Genomic DNA, 15,013 nt, shown 5'->3' on the forward strand with positions numbered 1-15,013 from the left:
TTTCCAGAGTCCTCTCTCTCCCCAGAACTTCCAACTATTGACTATTCACAGTGACAAATCTTCATATAGGGTAAACCAATATTCTACAACCTACAGTAGTAAAGGAAAAACTAGTTCATTGTCTTGGGCCTGAGGGTGGACCCTTTATTTTCTTACCTGTAACTACATCCTTCACTGTGGAGGATTTCCCACACACATGTGGAAGCCACAGATACCTGATTGCTCCCCGCCCCAAAGCTAACTTCAGACCTAGGGGCACATACATGGGTGGTTTTACCTATCTTAGGTAGAATGAATCCAGAAAAGAAGTCTCAGAATTCTTGTTTGGGCAGGGACTTCCTGGATCTTGGATTCAGAGTATGGTTCAGAGGGAGAATGAACTACAGGTATTTCTCCTTGCTGATGGAGGTGAGCCAGGGATAGCTGTCAGTAGCATAAGCCCAAGCAGTAGCCATCTTGATGCAGTGCAGAGTGATACTATTTCTGATCATGGTCCCCTAGGAGTAACTGATAGAGATTGGGTTGGCAGGCATTCCACTCTACTTGTCCTTTTAGGACACAGCCTCCAGGGAACAAAACTCTGAGTTAGCCACTACCTGAACTTGGCTGCCACTCTGGGTACTAACTCTGGCCTTTGATATAGAACAGTCTGGCAGATGAATACACTGATGAGACATCTGTCTTCTCTTGACTACCCGGGCTTCAGGCCTCCAGATAATCTGTGAGCCTCATTCTCTCCCCTGAATCTCTTATTTTTTCCCTTGTAGGAGCTAGGTCCGTGGTCAGTCCACATTCTCTCTTACCTGCTCATGCTGAGGTATCACTGAGTGTGGGGATGTGTGCTCAAGCCTTAGGAAGAAGCCAAGGCTGTGTGCTGTGCTTGTGTGTTGTGTGTATGTGCTGTGCATGCATGGGTGTGAGGGTATGTTGGATGATGGGACTGTTAGGAATTTTCTGGGTATTAGCCTGTAAGGTTACCATTATCAATAACAGGAGGAGGATTCTACAATATCTGAGGGTCAGATAACCAGTGGATCATGTGTTGTAGGATTGTGGATGATGTGTTCCTGGGTCTGATGGGCAGGATTGTGGTAAGTATCTAGTGCTCTGAGCTCCTGGCAGTAGTTTGGCAGCTGGTGAGGAGACTAGCCAATGGTCAGGCAGAGAGCAGCAGATGGGGTGCTACCCATCTCACTTTCTCTCCAGTTAGGCCTGATTTTCATTTACTTTACCTGACTTTGGGGACATCCGAGTGGCCCCAGTAAGAGAGTGCAACAGGAAGTCTGTGTGAGGGCTTGAAGGCAAGACAGTAAGACAGTGTCTCAATCCAAGAACCCCAGGTCACAGGATCACCCTGCCCTGGAAGTGTGGCTCTGGCCCCACTTGAAGGGGAAGCTGAAGGTTATCTACCAGTCTGTGACTTCTCCATAGTCTAGGAACATAGCTGAACAGAAGCCCTTGCTTTGGGAAGACCTGCCCAGGACATCACAATGCTATCCAGTCTTCCATGCCTGTCAGCTGTTCTAGGCAAAGCTGCCATTTGCCATTTCTTCCAAAGACTGGACTGGCCCTTACTGGGGACAGAGGAGTTAGGCAGATCAAGAAATAGCTTTGAACTCAACAGTGGGGGGGGGTGGTGGGATGCTGTATGGCTGTCCCAGTACTGCTATTGACAATGAGATCATGGGCCCTTTGAGGGCAGGGCTGTGATGTGCTTTAGTAACTGATAGACATCTGTGAGGCAGATGCTCAGTAAGGCTTATCGAATGAGCAGATGGATATGTTTCCTGTTACACAGATTCCTGTTCAAGCTTTTTTTTTTTCAGTAAAAACTTCATTTTGTTAAACCAACTATTGCTTCTGACAAAATGTCACATACCACTCTTCCATTGTCTCAGAAGGAATGCCCTTGGCTTCAGTAAGATGATCTAATGCCACTGATTTTGACTCTTTAGTAAATGACTGCAGTGCAGAAAGTATAATAGGATAATTCCATGTAGACCCCCAAGTCTGGTCAGTATTGGGATCTCCGAGCAACAACTTTAGGATGGAATCCTTATTTGCTTTAGTTGAGGTCTCTCTCTCTCTCTCTCTCTCTCTCTCTCTCTCTCTCTCTCTCTCTCTGTGTGTGAGAGAGAGAGAGAGAGAAATCTGTTTTGCTGTTGCTGTTTTTGCTTTTGCATAGACCCAAAGAATCCTGACTAATGCCAGTGTTTCTCTTTTATTCTTAGACATTCTAAAAACATGACGGTTTCAATGGCTGTGTGTATTATTCACTTGTTTGTATGATTGCTGGTTTGTGTTTCTTGGTAATAGTGTAACTACTTCCCATCACTTTCCCTTTACAGTGCTGATATTTCCCCCAAGCAACATGCTGAGAAAAATGGCAGAAGAAAAGAAGCTAGATAAATCTTCCTCCACAAAGCATGGCTGCTTTCCAACTTCTTAGCAGAACCCTTCCACTGGCCTCTTTCATCTCATTGCTTATTCATTCATTCTTCCCTTAAATTGTAATGAATTCTTACTATTGGAAGGATGCTATAGATTGTTCGGGGGCAGGAATAGCAAATAGTTTTCATCCCGGCTATCAGCTTTCATTGGTGGGTGTATTGTCAATACACACTAGACTGAGTGGGAAAAGTGTGTTAGCATCTATTAGTTGGACCTGACATGCCCTGTAAGACAGAAATTTGTATATACATATGATGCATTTGTTACTCCTAGTACAGCTTCCTGTTATGAACAATTTCTACTCTGTGACCTTACTCTGAGACAGTTTCTGCTTACTCAGATTTGTTGAAATAGCTCATTTCATAATTGTATTTCATCATCAGTTAGAAAGTTCTTTCCTGGTGATGTAGTGCAGAGTGAGGGGCTGGACTGATTTAGAAAACTAGTTTTAGAATTCTGACTTTGTATCAACTAATTACGTCTTTTTGACTTCAGCTTTCTATCTAAGAAGCTGACCTGAGTATCACAAATCTGCCCCCTAGCTGTGATATCCTATTTTTCACATGGGTCAATATTTGCATCTTGGTAACATGCTCCATTGGCTCTGGTTATACAGTATAAGCTTATGTTAGAGCCCTTCAAATATTTGTATATCTGCATCCACCTGAGTTTTGTTGTTGTTGTCTCAAACCAAACACAACCAGTTTCTTTAATCATTTCTCCATAGGACAAAGGCTTCTAGACTTCTCACCAAACTTAAAGTTTATTGTGGGAGCCAGGCTATCTGTGCAGTAAAATATCCCTACTACCCACTCATATGTTCAGGCTGCCTCTCCTGGAACTTGATTGTCACCAACACATAGCCCAAAGAGAGACAGCCACGGAAACTTTCATAGACTTAGGGAGGTTGTATTCTGGAGTTTTCCAGACTTTTCTCCCAAGCTTCATTCCAAATAGATACAGGGAGCCAATGGGACAAGTCTAGAAGGGACAGTTGTTTCCCTGAGAGATCAGTAAGATCTCTCAGGCACTATGTCATAAACATGGAAGAAAGACATTTTGGGGATGTCATTGATGAATGAAGATATTCTTTCTCCCCATCATCCCTGAGCCCCCATTATAAAGCAATGATTATGTATATCTCCATAAAGGAAATTAAGCTCTCTTCAATCTGATTGCTCTTTCCCATTCTCTCATATTAGTTTTCAGATACAGGGTCTTGCTCTGTAGCCCAGGCTGGCTTGGTACTCAGTAGATAGCCCAGGCTGGCCTTTAAAGTCCCAGCAATTCTATTTCAGCCTTTCCAGTACTAGGGTTACAGGTGTGAGCTACCACACTCAGCTACATTCTAATATTCTGTCATTTGACCTCTTGGTCCCAGCAGATTTTGCGTTTGTCCCTTATAGAAAAAGAATAGGCTCAAATGCTATTGCTAATAATAAAGAAAATGAGAACAAGGAAAAGAAAAGGAGGTCTGGAGAGGGTTCTTATCTGACCATGTGCATACTAGAACATCCCCAAAGAGACTGACACCTTGACTCAATGGGGCCTCATCTGCCACCCAAACTCCAAGGAAGGGAGGCTCTTATGCTTTAGACCATGCGATCCTACATGAGATAGCCCCAGGCCATTATCTCTGGACCAGTCCCTTCCCTTATTTTTCCCTTGTTTGGATCCAGACACCCAGTCTCTACAGGCTGTGAACCATGGTCCCACTTTTGGGGTTTGCAAGATCTGTGCTGACAGCACACTCTGCCAGCGCTCATTCTATCTTAGTTAAGATGAGAGCTCTCTCACACATCAGTGCCTAGCCTCTTCCTTTCTTCCTTCCCTCCTCCCTTCATTCCCTTCCTCCCTCCTTTCTTTTTCTATGGTTCTAGGGATTGAGCCCAGTGCCTTAGGCATGCCAGGAAGCACTTTCCCACTGATCTATATTCCCCAGCTCATCTTCTGAATTCTGTTTTGAGACAAGTTTCTGTCTAAACCACCCAGGCTAACCTTGAACTTATTCTGTATACCAGGCAGGCCTTGAGTTACTGTCCTCCCCCCATGTCCCCTTCCAAGTAGCCGGGTCTCTAAGCTTGTACCACAAAGCCAGCCTGCCTTATATTTTAAACAGAACCTCTCAGCATCTAGCATATGCTTATCAATTCATTTATATGTCATCGAACATGGGACTCTGCTTGGCTTCATCTGAGACTGATTCCTCAGTGCCTCAAAGAGTTCCCAACATACACCCAGTGCTCAGTTCATACTTGGGATGGTGTAACTTTTGAAGCCTCTTTCCCAATGTCTCTTAGACTAAGACTGGTCTCCTACGAGTACTTTGCGTTTTCCAGAGGAAGGGTAATAAGTCTACTAGTTGACAAGTGAGTCACTGTAGCTGGGAACAGTAGTTTCTTTGAGCAGCATGGGCCTGTCCCAAGAGGCCCTGGTACAACTCACTGCAAAATCATTGTTTATACAAGGCAGGTAAAAGTCACCTCCACAAGTCGAGAATTATGCTTGAATTGAGGTGAGGTTGTGGGGATAAAGGGAGGGAATATGGGGGACAGCATGTGTTTATCACCCCAGAACCACCAGGGCTCATCACTAGATCCTGGGTTTCCCTGTTCACATTGTTTTCAGGGACAGGCTGGTTTTCTGTGATTTGGTGAGAAAATGCCTATAGATGGCAGCAGCAGGGGAGGGCAGCAAAAGCTGCATGGTTGGATGGGCATGTGTGTAGAGAGCTGCGAAGTGCAGGCCCTTAAAAATGGTGCTGGCTTCCACCTTCTACCTTCCTGATGGTGAGCACTCTCTGTCATAAACAAGTCCTTATTTGGCTAAGCCTGTTCAGCTTGCTTGCTTCCGCATAAGAGCAGCCTATCTGCAGGGTCCACGTGGCTCACTAGGGTTGGTCAGCGCAAGGGGATTTAAGCCTGTGCAGGGCGGTTCCCCGGGGTCAGAAGAAGAAGCATGTTCAAGGATTCTGATTAAACTGCTAGAAGAAGATTCTCCCCTGAGTTGCTTTTTTCCTTGCTGGTCGAGGTTGGGCGCAACACATGTGCACACTGCAGGAGGAAGTTGGAGGAAAGGGGGGAGAAGAAAAGTGAGTGCAGGAGAGGGAAAGACTTACATAAAGCCAGGAACCTCTGAGAAAAGTCATCAAGAGCCTGGGATCCAGGGGCTGGAGAGATGGCTTAGTGGTTAAGAGAACTGACTGCTCTTCCAGAAGTCCTGATTTCAATTCCCAGCAACCACATGGTGGCTCACGACCATCTATAATGAGAACTGGCACCCTCTTCTGACATACAGGCAGAATGGTGTATACATAATAAATAAATCTTAAAAACAAAAACAACAAAAAAAAAAAAAAAAAAGAGGGGGATCCAAGGTACATGGAAGAAGAGGTGTGTAATGTGAACAACAGGAGCCAGTGGATTTTGCCCATCATTTGTCTCAGGTGACTGTCTTGGCACTGGACAGAAGAGGGAAGGTGTCAGGGCAGGATTGACTTCCTGGGTGGAGCATCTGAAGCCACCTAGGAAACATATTTAAAACTATCTCTGCTTCTTCGACATGTCCTTTCTCTCTATTATCAAAGCCTGCCTGAAGCCCCAGGATAAAACCCATTCCATTTGGATGGGAATAAGCATGAACCTTAGCAGCTACTACTTCCTGAGGATAAGTTTAACTCATCAAGTGTTTTATTTTCCCAAGCAGCAAGCAATAAACAGCCTAGACTTTTTCAAAACAGAATCATTCGATGGCAGGATGCATTTTCCAAAGATGGCCATAACAATGTCCTCTATGGGGGATGTCAAGGCGACCTTGACAATTGAACATTGAGTGGTCAAAACAACCTTCACAATCCTATGGTTGAGTGGTAGGAACTTGGCTCTCCCCTGTGAACTTAGGCGGGTCTTCTATACTTGCAAATGAAAATGAATGTGGCAGATTCTGAAATGTCACAGTACTCTTCCCTCCAGTTTCCCTCATGCTCTTTATTCTCCCAGTTTCAGGAAGACAGACTTACCCTGAACTTAGCTGCTTCTCTTGCCATTGTGCAAGGCTTTGTTGTTGGCTGGGTCAAGCTCTGCTTTTTTTTTTTTTTTTTTTTTCCTGTCTGGCAACTGTGTAGACTGTATAGAGAGACTTTCAAATACTACTCCAGATCATGCAGGAGGCATGAGAGTTAATGGTGATGATGAAGATGTCTATTAATAGGGTGCTACCAGAAAAATGGCTTTCAGCTGGGCGGTGGTGGTGCAAATCTTTAATCCCTTGCACTCCGGTGGCAGAGGGAGATGGATCTCTGTGAGTTAAAGGCCAGCCTAGTACAGGGTTAGTTCTAGGATAGCTAGGGCTGCTACACAGAGAAACCTTGCCTCAAAACAAAAAACAATAACAAAATCCCCAAAACCAAAACAAACACGACAATCCCCTCATGGCTTCCATCCCAAGATGGCATGTCAGCTATCCTTCATCATCTTAAAACCTCAATTTACCTTTGAGGGACCTTGAACTCAGATGATCTGGAAGTCCTTCAGGCCAGAAAGAAAAAGCCCTGCCCTTCATCTAGCCTTGTTCTGCAACTTTTCTTATCATAACATCTTGTACACATGAATGTTTTGGATAAACATCGTCTCTGGGGATCCTAGAGAATGTCCAGGGCTCTTAAGAAAGTGACCTCTTAGTTCACCTTGCCCAGGGAAGATCCAGCATGTGTAAAACTTAGGGAGGAGGTTGGAGCCAGGGTGATGGTGGCTTCCTTGGCTTTTCTCTATCGGCAGACAGGAGACTTGAGGAAGTTACGAGGATCCTGGAAGTTTCCAGATACAGAGCATCATGTGACTGGGCAGGGTGTCTGTCTCATCATGATCCGAGCATCAGTTTATGTTGTCTCTCATGGCACACCTTACACCAGGGGATTCTCTGTCTCCGGAACTACTCTGTCAGTGCCAGCTTCCTTCCTTTTCCCTGCTGAGGAGATTAGAAGGTTACCCATCCAGTGTGTTTAGAGTCTTGGCATACTTGGCCTCAGGCTCTGAACACTAGTTGTCCTGAACCCAATCAACCCTTCTTATTTTCTAAAACCATGGAAGAAAAGGAGATGTCTCTCAAGGACAGGACATTCTTCTATATGTTTATACGTCATCTGCACCTGTACTATGAGTTAGAGCTGTGCCTTCTGCGCCTGGTTACAGGACAAGAAGTCTTGTGGCAGAGCTAGGACCAGCCCCGGGACAGTATTGTGGAGCTTTTACATTATCCCTGGTAGCCACAGCTGCTCATTTGTGAGCCTTTAAAATGCTAGGTTAAGTGAAAGGAGGCTATCACAAAGAACCACCCAGTGGGATTCCATTCACGTGAACTGTCCAGAATAGATAAAGAAAGTAGATACCTGGTTGCCTAGGGCTGGGGGAAGCACAGGGAAGTTGAGGAGCGTTGACCAAATAGATATAGTCTTTCTTTGGTAGGGGAGGTGATAGAAATGTTCTAAAAATTGGTTGTGGGTTGGAAGTAAAGCTTTGGATTAACTTAAAGCTATTAAATTGTACACCGTAATGAAGTGAATTGTAACACTTATGATTTATATCTCAATAAAATAGTTTTTTAAAAACCACTCTTTTCTTGGCTCCTGCCCTCTTTCCACAAATCTTGGGGAGCAAAGGTTGTGGGCTGGACCATTTTCCTAACGGACAGGACCCCTAAATGGAGTGCAGTCTAAGCTGTCCACCTCCACCTCAGCTTTCCCGTCCCTTGAGAAAAATGCACAAGTCCCTCTCACTACTGGGCCCAATGCCTCATCACAGAATAAGACCCTGGTCTTCCAGTATACAACTAACATAGCAAGGCCAGCGAGCTCAGCATGAAGACAGCCATGAAGCCTCTATCATCTGAGATGCCCCTTCAGGGGCAAGGTAAGGGTATCTGGGCAGGAGCATGGATAATTATCTGTGTGTAGAGCCTAGACCCTGATCTGACCAGGTTTTCCTCACCACTTTTCTGTAGGAGTTGATGCTATCAGCCACTGGCTAGGAGTGGGGGTGGGGCTTCTCTGAGAGTTTCTTTCTTAAGAATGGTTGGCAAGAAGTGAGTTGGATTCATCAATACTTTTTTTTCTGAATAACTATTCACCACTGCTGTTCCTGTTTTAGGAGCCACGATGCTCAAGGGACCCACTGGGTATGTCACATCGTGACCCAGCCTTTGCTTTGGTTAGGCTCAAAAGTCCTTGGGATGGAGTAGGCAAAGGTGATTAAAGGAAGGATGTTAGACTGAAGGTAGGCATATAGAGGGGGAGTCAGAGAAGGCTTCCTGGAACACACTCACCTTGAAAACTCAGCCTGAGAGGGCCAGGTGGAAAGGGAAAATCACAGAAGTGTGCCCTAGGCAGAGAGAATATAATGTGCACAGGCCTGTGGGGAATGCGAGCCAGCAGCTCATTTGAAGAATTGCTGAAGAAAAATCAAGTGATTCAGACTGGTTGGAGACGAAAGTGACATGAGACAGGAGTTGCAAAGGGGCAGGTCTTTACATCTAAGAGGGAGGAGGTCTAGCCCAGCTCCTTCCCAACATTTCCACCTCCTTTCCCCATGTTCAACACTTATAACACTCCCACCTGAGCAGGGTCCGTGATGCCATGCCCCAAAGAGACCAGCTAGGATCAGGAAGAGTGAGATTGGCAGGACCACCAGCAGCACATCCTTGTAGGAGGCCTTCCCAGAGGCTGCAACATGGAGGGTAGAGTGAGGGATGGTCTGATGTGTCATAGCCCCTAAACCATAGGTTATTAGTCATTGACCTACCTGCCTCATGATGGCAGCTCTCCCAGGGAGTGACTGTGGCCATATCCCAGCTGACAGGGTTGGAGGCAGTGCAGGTATAGGCTACATCTTCGGCTCCCAGTCCCAGCGAGACTCTTAACACCTGTCTGTTTGAGAAAGGGCTATACAGTTCCACTACGTCGGCATCCGTTGTCCCCTCCCGTCGCCAGCTGTAGGTTACATCACTGCTGTTGGGGGCCCAGCAGGACAAGAAGACCTGGCAGGTTTGGGGGGCTTGAGCCTCTTCCGTTGCAGCAGTGAACACTTGAACCACAGGCTTGGGTACTGCATCTGTGTTAGAAGGGCAGAACAGAGTGGGTTAGAGGTCCGCTGGCCTGAATCCACAGCTCTGTGTCTGGGTCCTGTGCATGGTTAGATGCCTCTTTTGTTCTTCAGTCTCATTTATCTCCCCATTGCTGATTCTTTAGCTTGATATCTGAAGCTTTTATGGGAGAATTCGTGTCAGCCTCTCCAGCTTTACTCTGCTGGTCTCCCTCTCCTTCCTGTTCCATTGGTTTGCAGGTCTCTCAACCATGAGCTGCTGTTTCAGACATTGCCTGCTTTTGTGTGGATCATCTGTGCACATAAAAAATGCTCTCTACTTCCTCTAAAGAAGGTCGTAGTCTGTATTTTGGCTTGCCCTCATACCCACAATCCCTTGCTTCCACATTCAGAATGCTGTAATTGCAGGGTGTACCACCAAGCCTGGCCTATTCTTTCCCTTCTTGCCCACCTAGGAACCTCCTATGCATCCTTTAAGACCGCCCCTCTGCCTCCATCCCCTTCCAGTCAGACACACTGCTTCATGCCTTGACTGTGACACCTTCCCTGATAGTTCAGCTATGACCCACTCTCCAGGCATTCACTCTGTTCGTGTCTTTTGGAAGTACTTTCACAGGGTGCCAGTCAGTCAACAGGGGATGACAAGTATTTATTAGTTCAGGTAAGAACACACATTCCTGTACTTCGGGAGCTTTCAGTCTAGTGACAGAGACAGACACTGACACGTGACGATGAACAAGAAAATGATTGCAAGGGCATAATACCGTGAATGAGGAGCCTGGAGGGAGGGGCTCTGTCATCTCCATAACCTTAGCATTCTAGTCCTGGCAAATTGGTGTTTGATACCTGGGCTGCTAACCAATTAGTGTCCTGGCATGCTAAGCAGTGGCTCCTCATTCCTATATAGATTGATGAGTAAATCCTGAGTCTCTAGCAATGGGGCCAGTGGGAGAGCATTATAATGACAACAGGAGGGCCGGGTCTCTGACAGCATTCCAAAGTCAAGCAGAGTGAAACCTCGTTAATGCCAGCTCAGTCGGGTGGGATTTGTGATATGAAGAAAGAAATGATTTGCTGGGCATACTAATAGTATAAACAGAGATTACAGGGGGGATATTTACACCACTTAAGAGGACAAGCTGCCTCCAAACACGATCAGGCGCAGTAGAAACACCCATCGACATTTCTGGTAACCGATCTGCTAATTCAAATCATTCTTATCTATTGTCAAAGCCGAGCTCCTAAGGACGGCTGCTTGGCAGCTTCCTGCAATTAGTTCTAATCACGCTATGTATTTGGAAGCAATAAAACAGCAATTTCCTTAAAATCTGTAATTCAGATACCGAGAACAAGGCATTTTAGGGCTTAGTGGTGTGGGTGCTGCATGCATTACCACACTCAATGTCCTTGTTTTACATGTGCAGCAGCTGAGACAGAGTAAGGGAGAGGCTCCTGGGCCATGGTGGCTGTGGCGGTCATTCACTGTACAAGGGCACTGGGGTAGGGGCTAATGAATAAGTGCTGAAATCCAGCCAGCATTCTGCCTGCTGAGATGTACAACTTGCTTCAGGCCTCCATGTTTCTGGAAGTGCATCCTCTAGCTGTAAATCAGAATCCTGAATGGCTCACCCAAGGGCAGGTAAGACAGCTAGCTGCCTCTGGGGCTTTGAGAACCCTCCCAGTGTGCTCACAGCCACTCTCCTGCATCCTCTTTCCAGCCTCTGTTCCCACTTTGCGTTCTTAAATTTGGACCCTCTGCAACCTTTCACAGTTTTTGAGCTTTTGCTGAAATACTGGTGTGGGCCCAACTCACATTTTTGTCTAAGCCATTAGGTAGATGAGATGAATGGGAGTTAAAAAGGCTTGGAGCAACAGAAATGGGTGGAGATAGTGCAGGGCAGGAGAGGGAGGGGGAGAGGGAGGAAAAAGGAGAGAGGGGGAGAGAGAAGGAAGGAGGAAGAGAGAAAGAGAGAGAGCTCATTCTATCCTCATCCCATCCTTAGCCAATTCATCTACTCCAGCTGCAGGGATAAACACAGCTGCACACGATGATGCTGGCATTGTGGAGTAAAGCCCACCCTGTGGACCCTAAGAAATAAAGAGTGACTATTTTTAGCTCTGAAGTGATGCAGCTCAGGTTGACCTTGAACCCACAGCAACCCTCCTGCCTCAGACTCCCAAGTGCTAGGATTACATGCATATATTACCATACCCAACACAGGATCTTTTAGGAAAAGTAAGGCTGGGAGGTGATAGGGGTGGGGAAGGTCGGGGGGGGGGGCGTTGGGTTAGAACTCTGGTAGAATTGGTTCTTAGTATGTAGAGAGAGGCTGGTGAAGTGGCTGCTTCGTGAGGTGCTTGCCTGGGAAGTGTGTGGGAAGCTCTATTTTTTAGATGTGACTTACTGGGAGCAGCTTTTGACTTTAACAAAGTGGCCAAAGGCCATTCTTTTCTGGAACCTAGTCCTCCCAGGCTCCCATGGCTCCAGATGCTTGGCTGGTTGTTTGCAGGAGGAGACTCAGGAAACCAGTGTTGGGCACACTTACCGTATACCTTGATATGGAGGGTTTGGGTCCAGGTCCGACCCCCTGTGTCCACCATCAGAACAGAGAAGTTGCCGCTGTCTCCACTTTTCAGGGGTCCAAGCTCCAGGCTGAGGTTGCCATGTAGCTGGACTCGGCCCAGGAAACGGGAGTGATACAGAGTCTCCAAGGAACCCTGGAAAAATGAGGCCAGGAGCTCCTCTGATGGCCAGAGAGATCGCCAGATGGCCTCCCGCACTTGGAAGCTAGGAGGGCACTCTGCCACCAGCAGCACTGAGTCCCCCACTTTGCTTAGCACTTGGACACTGACGACCACAATTGGAAGGAGTGCTGTAAGGACAGAAACCATGGTGAATGTGCCTGTGTAGGCGTCTTGTCCTACTCCTGGCAAACATCTCAGTTGCACAGAGTTGAATTAGGGTCCTTCCACCACCCAGCAGATGCACTGAATTGAGGCTGTAGTAGTGTGTGTCATGGATAGGGGAACAAAACAGGAAGAGAAACTGATCTCTGTTCATGGAGAAACCAGACCTCAAGCCAGCCACTAAAATAAATTAAGAATCACGATGAGAATAAGTGGCTGAACACAAATAGGTTAATAGGGGTCCTTGCTCAGCCTGGAGTGGCCTCAGAGAAGAAACAACTGGACGAGGAATAAGAATCAGCCAGTCAAGCAGTTGCTGCTGGAGTAGGGATGGAGAAGAGCTACAGGCTAAGGGGACAACACCGAGAGGAATTCAAAGGAGAGAGCATGGGGAAACGAAAGTGGTTCTGTGGACGGGAAGTAAGCAGGCAAGAGTTGGCGGGATCACACTGTTCCACGAAGCAGCATTGCTTTCTGGGCTTTTTGTCCTAGAACAATTGTGTGTGTGTGTGTGTGTGTGTGTGTGTGTGTGTGTACACAAGAGCACACACGTGTGCTCATACACACAGTGTCTCAGTAGGGTTTAAATGAGAAAGTGATGAAATGCCAGCCTAAGATGGTCATGGCAGGAGGCATGGAGAATGCATGAAGGCTGAGGCTGTTTATATGAATACGGGAGAGAGGTGATGGAAACTTGAACAAAGGAAGGGAACTGTGAGGATGGGGAAACTGAGACAGAGAGATTAATAATGTAATTAGCAAACAGTGGTATTAGATTAGATCCGGAGAGTGAAGGAGAGAACTCAGAGAGTGTACCCAGGTCTTTGGGATTCATTGCCTACATTATTCACGATCTGAAACAAGGACAGAGACAGACAGGAGGTGAGATAGCAAGATGCTGAGTTTTCTGAGGACCATTTGGAGTTTGAAGTCTGAGGAAGACAACCCTGCTTGGACTGCCCTCCTGAGTCCTTTTCTGCCATGTTCGTGCTTACACTGGAAGTATCACCATCACCTCTAACCTCTCCTGTCTCTCACGGCAAGTATACATTCTTTCTGCTTTCCCACAGTGATCAGGGGTCAGCACCCCTGTCCTATTATTGTCTGTTTCTGAATCAACATCTCCCGCTAGGTCATGAACTCATTCAGGTCAAGAGCAAATGTCTTCATCCATGTACTTGCAATGCCCCAGTTTGATACCAGACCACAGGAGCTCAGCGAATTGCACTGAGTTTGTGGAGGACTGGCCCCAAGCCTGGAATAGGAGTCTCTGGGGGTGCAGGACAGGGTTAGGGCTGATATGTAATGTATCCAAATGCTGGGAGTTGGGATAAGGAGCCCTGTTCTGGATTGCCACTCTGCTGGCCATAACTCTAGTCCTTATCCATATCCTTGTCCTCTCTGAGCCTAGCCATCTCCATCCTGACAGGACACAGCTTCAGTGTTAACAGGGGATGTCAGTTGAGACTGAGGTTCTCTTGTGTCTTGGTTCTGCCACAAATCAGTTGTGTGACTGTCAGTCTCTTACCTTCCTTCTCTAAGTAAGACAAGGAGGCTGGATCAGTACCATTGAACTGTTCTCTGTTGCCAGCAAGAATCTCTCTAAAAACAATTGAAGGTCTGAGAGTGTAGTGAGTCCTTGTTTAGTCCTTATGCATCCTTGAAGGATACAACAGTGTCTTGAGGGTCTGTGAACTCCATCCTGGTCCTGCAGGGGCTGACCTTGTCATGTTGACTCAGGCACAGATTGATGAAGGGCCACCAAGCATTTGAAGATGATTCTCAAGCCCACAGAGACCATGTTTAATTTGCTGTCACCTCTCCTCTCTACCCAATGTCCATCTTCCCTTGTACAGGTACAGAGAGGGACCCCAGCATTCCCATAGGTTCCTCAGAACATAGGGAACCCTGCCTTGCTTTACCCTCCCCTCTTCTCCATGGACTACAGAGTTCCCATGTGTCAGTACTAACTGACCTCCCTCCCCATCATCCCTGTACCCAACTTTTTTTTCAAAAACTGTCATCATCTTAAGCTGCTCTGGGTCCTAGAACAGATGCCACTAGTGCTGCTACCCCATTTCATCCAAGACCCCACTTTAGGTTGCCCCAGAGCTTGCTTCAGTCTATACTTCTTCTTAGCTTCTGGGTTCTTACTTTGTTTTGAGAGGCAGCTGTCTAGAGGTCTGATGAGGGCAGCCAGGGAAGGGCTTTCAGCTCCCCTAGGACAGGCTGTCTGTCTATCTGCTCCACTTACCTTCGCAGAGAAGAAGACTCCAGAGGGACCACATGGCTGATATCCCCTTCGGAAGACTCCCTAAACAAACTAGGATATCCTAGGCCAAATGAGTACACAAAAGGAGCTGTGGTCCTGCTGGAAAGTCCCATGTTCAGAAGGAGGAATTTTGACTCAAAACAAGATGTCTTGAAAGTGAAAGCATCCCAAATAAAGTGGAAGTTGGCTATGGTCCTGGCCAGGCCTAGCTGAGCTTTCAAGAGCAGATTCTTGTAAGTCAGCCTCTTTTCCCTGCACATGGCTTGCCAGAGCATGGTGACAAGCACAC

At 46.7% G+C, this 15,013-nt stretch overlaps 1 protein-coding gene across 1 annotated transcript; it reads right to left on the reverse strand.

The window, feature by feature from the left end:
• Nucleotides 1–6,118: 6,118 nt before the first annotated feature.
• Nucleotides 6,119–12,437, reverse strand: Slamf8 (SLAM family member 8). Its single transcript, XM_051185765.1, has 4 exons — nt 12,092–12,437; nt 9,246–9,554; nt 9,059–9,166; nt 6,119–7,416 (listed from the first exon to the last, which is right to left on the reverse strand). Exons 1-4 carry the CDS (start codon nt 12,435–12,437, stop codon nt 7,352–7,354), a joined length of 828 nt encoding a protein of 275 aa, XP_051041722.1. The 3' UTR covers nt 6,119–7,351.
• Between the last annotated feature and the right edge of the window lie 2,576 nt (nt 12,438–15,013).

Source organism: Phodopus roborovskii, unplaced genomic scaffold, assembly GCF_943737965.1.
Source record: "Phodopus roborovskii unplaced genomic scaffold, PHOROB, whole genome shotgun sequence".
NCBI lineage: Eukaryota > Metazoa > Chordata > Mammalia > Rodentia > Cricetidae > Phodopus > Phodopus roborovskii.

Bases quoted from the DNA above. Each gene is read 5' to 3' on its own strand.
- Slamf8 (XM_051185765.1), bottom strand. From the start codon at position 12,437: ATGGTTTCTGTCCTTACAGCACTCCTTCCAATTGTGGTCGTCAGTGTC. The intron at 9,555-12,091 runs GTAAGTGTGCCC...CTTCTAACACAG, and splicing joins CCTCCATATCAAGGTATACG to ATGCAGTACCCAAGCCTGTG. The intron at 9,167-9,245 runs GTAGGTCAATGA...TCCATGTTGCAG, and splicing joins GAGCTGCCATCATGAGGCAG to CCTCTGGGAAGGCCTCCTAC.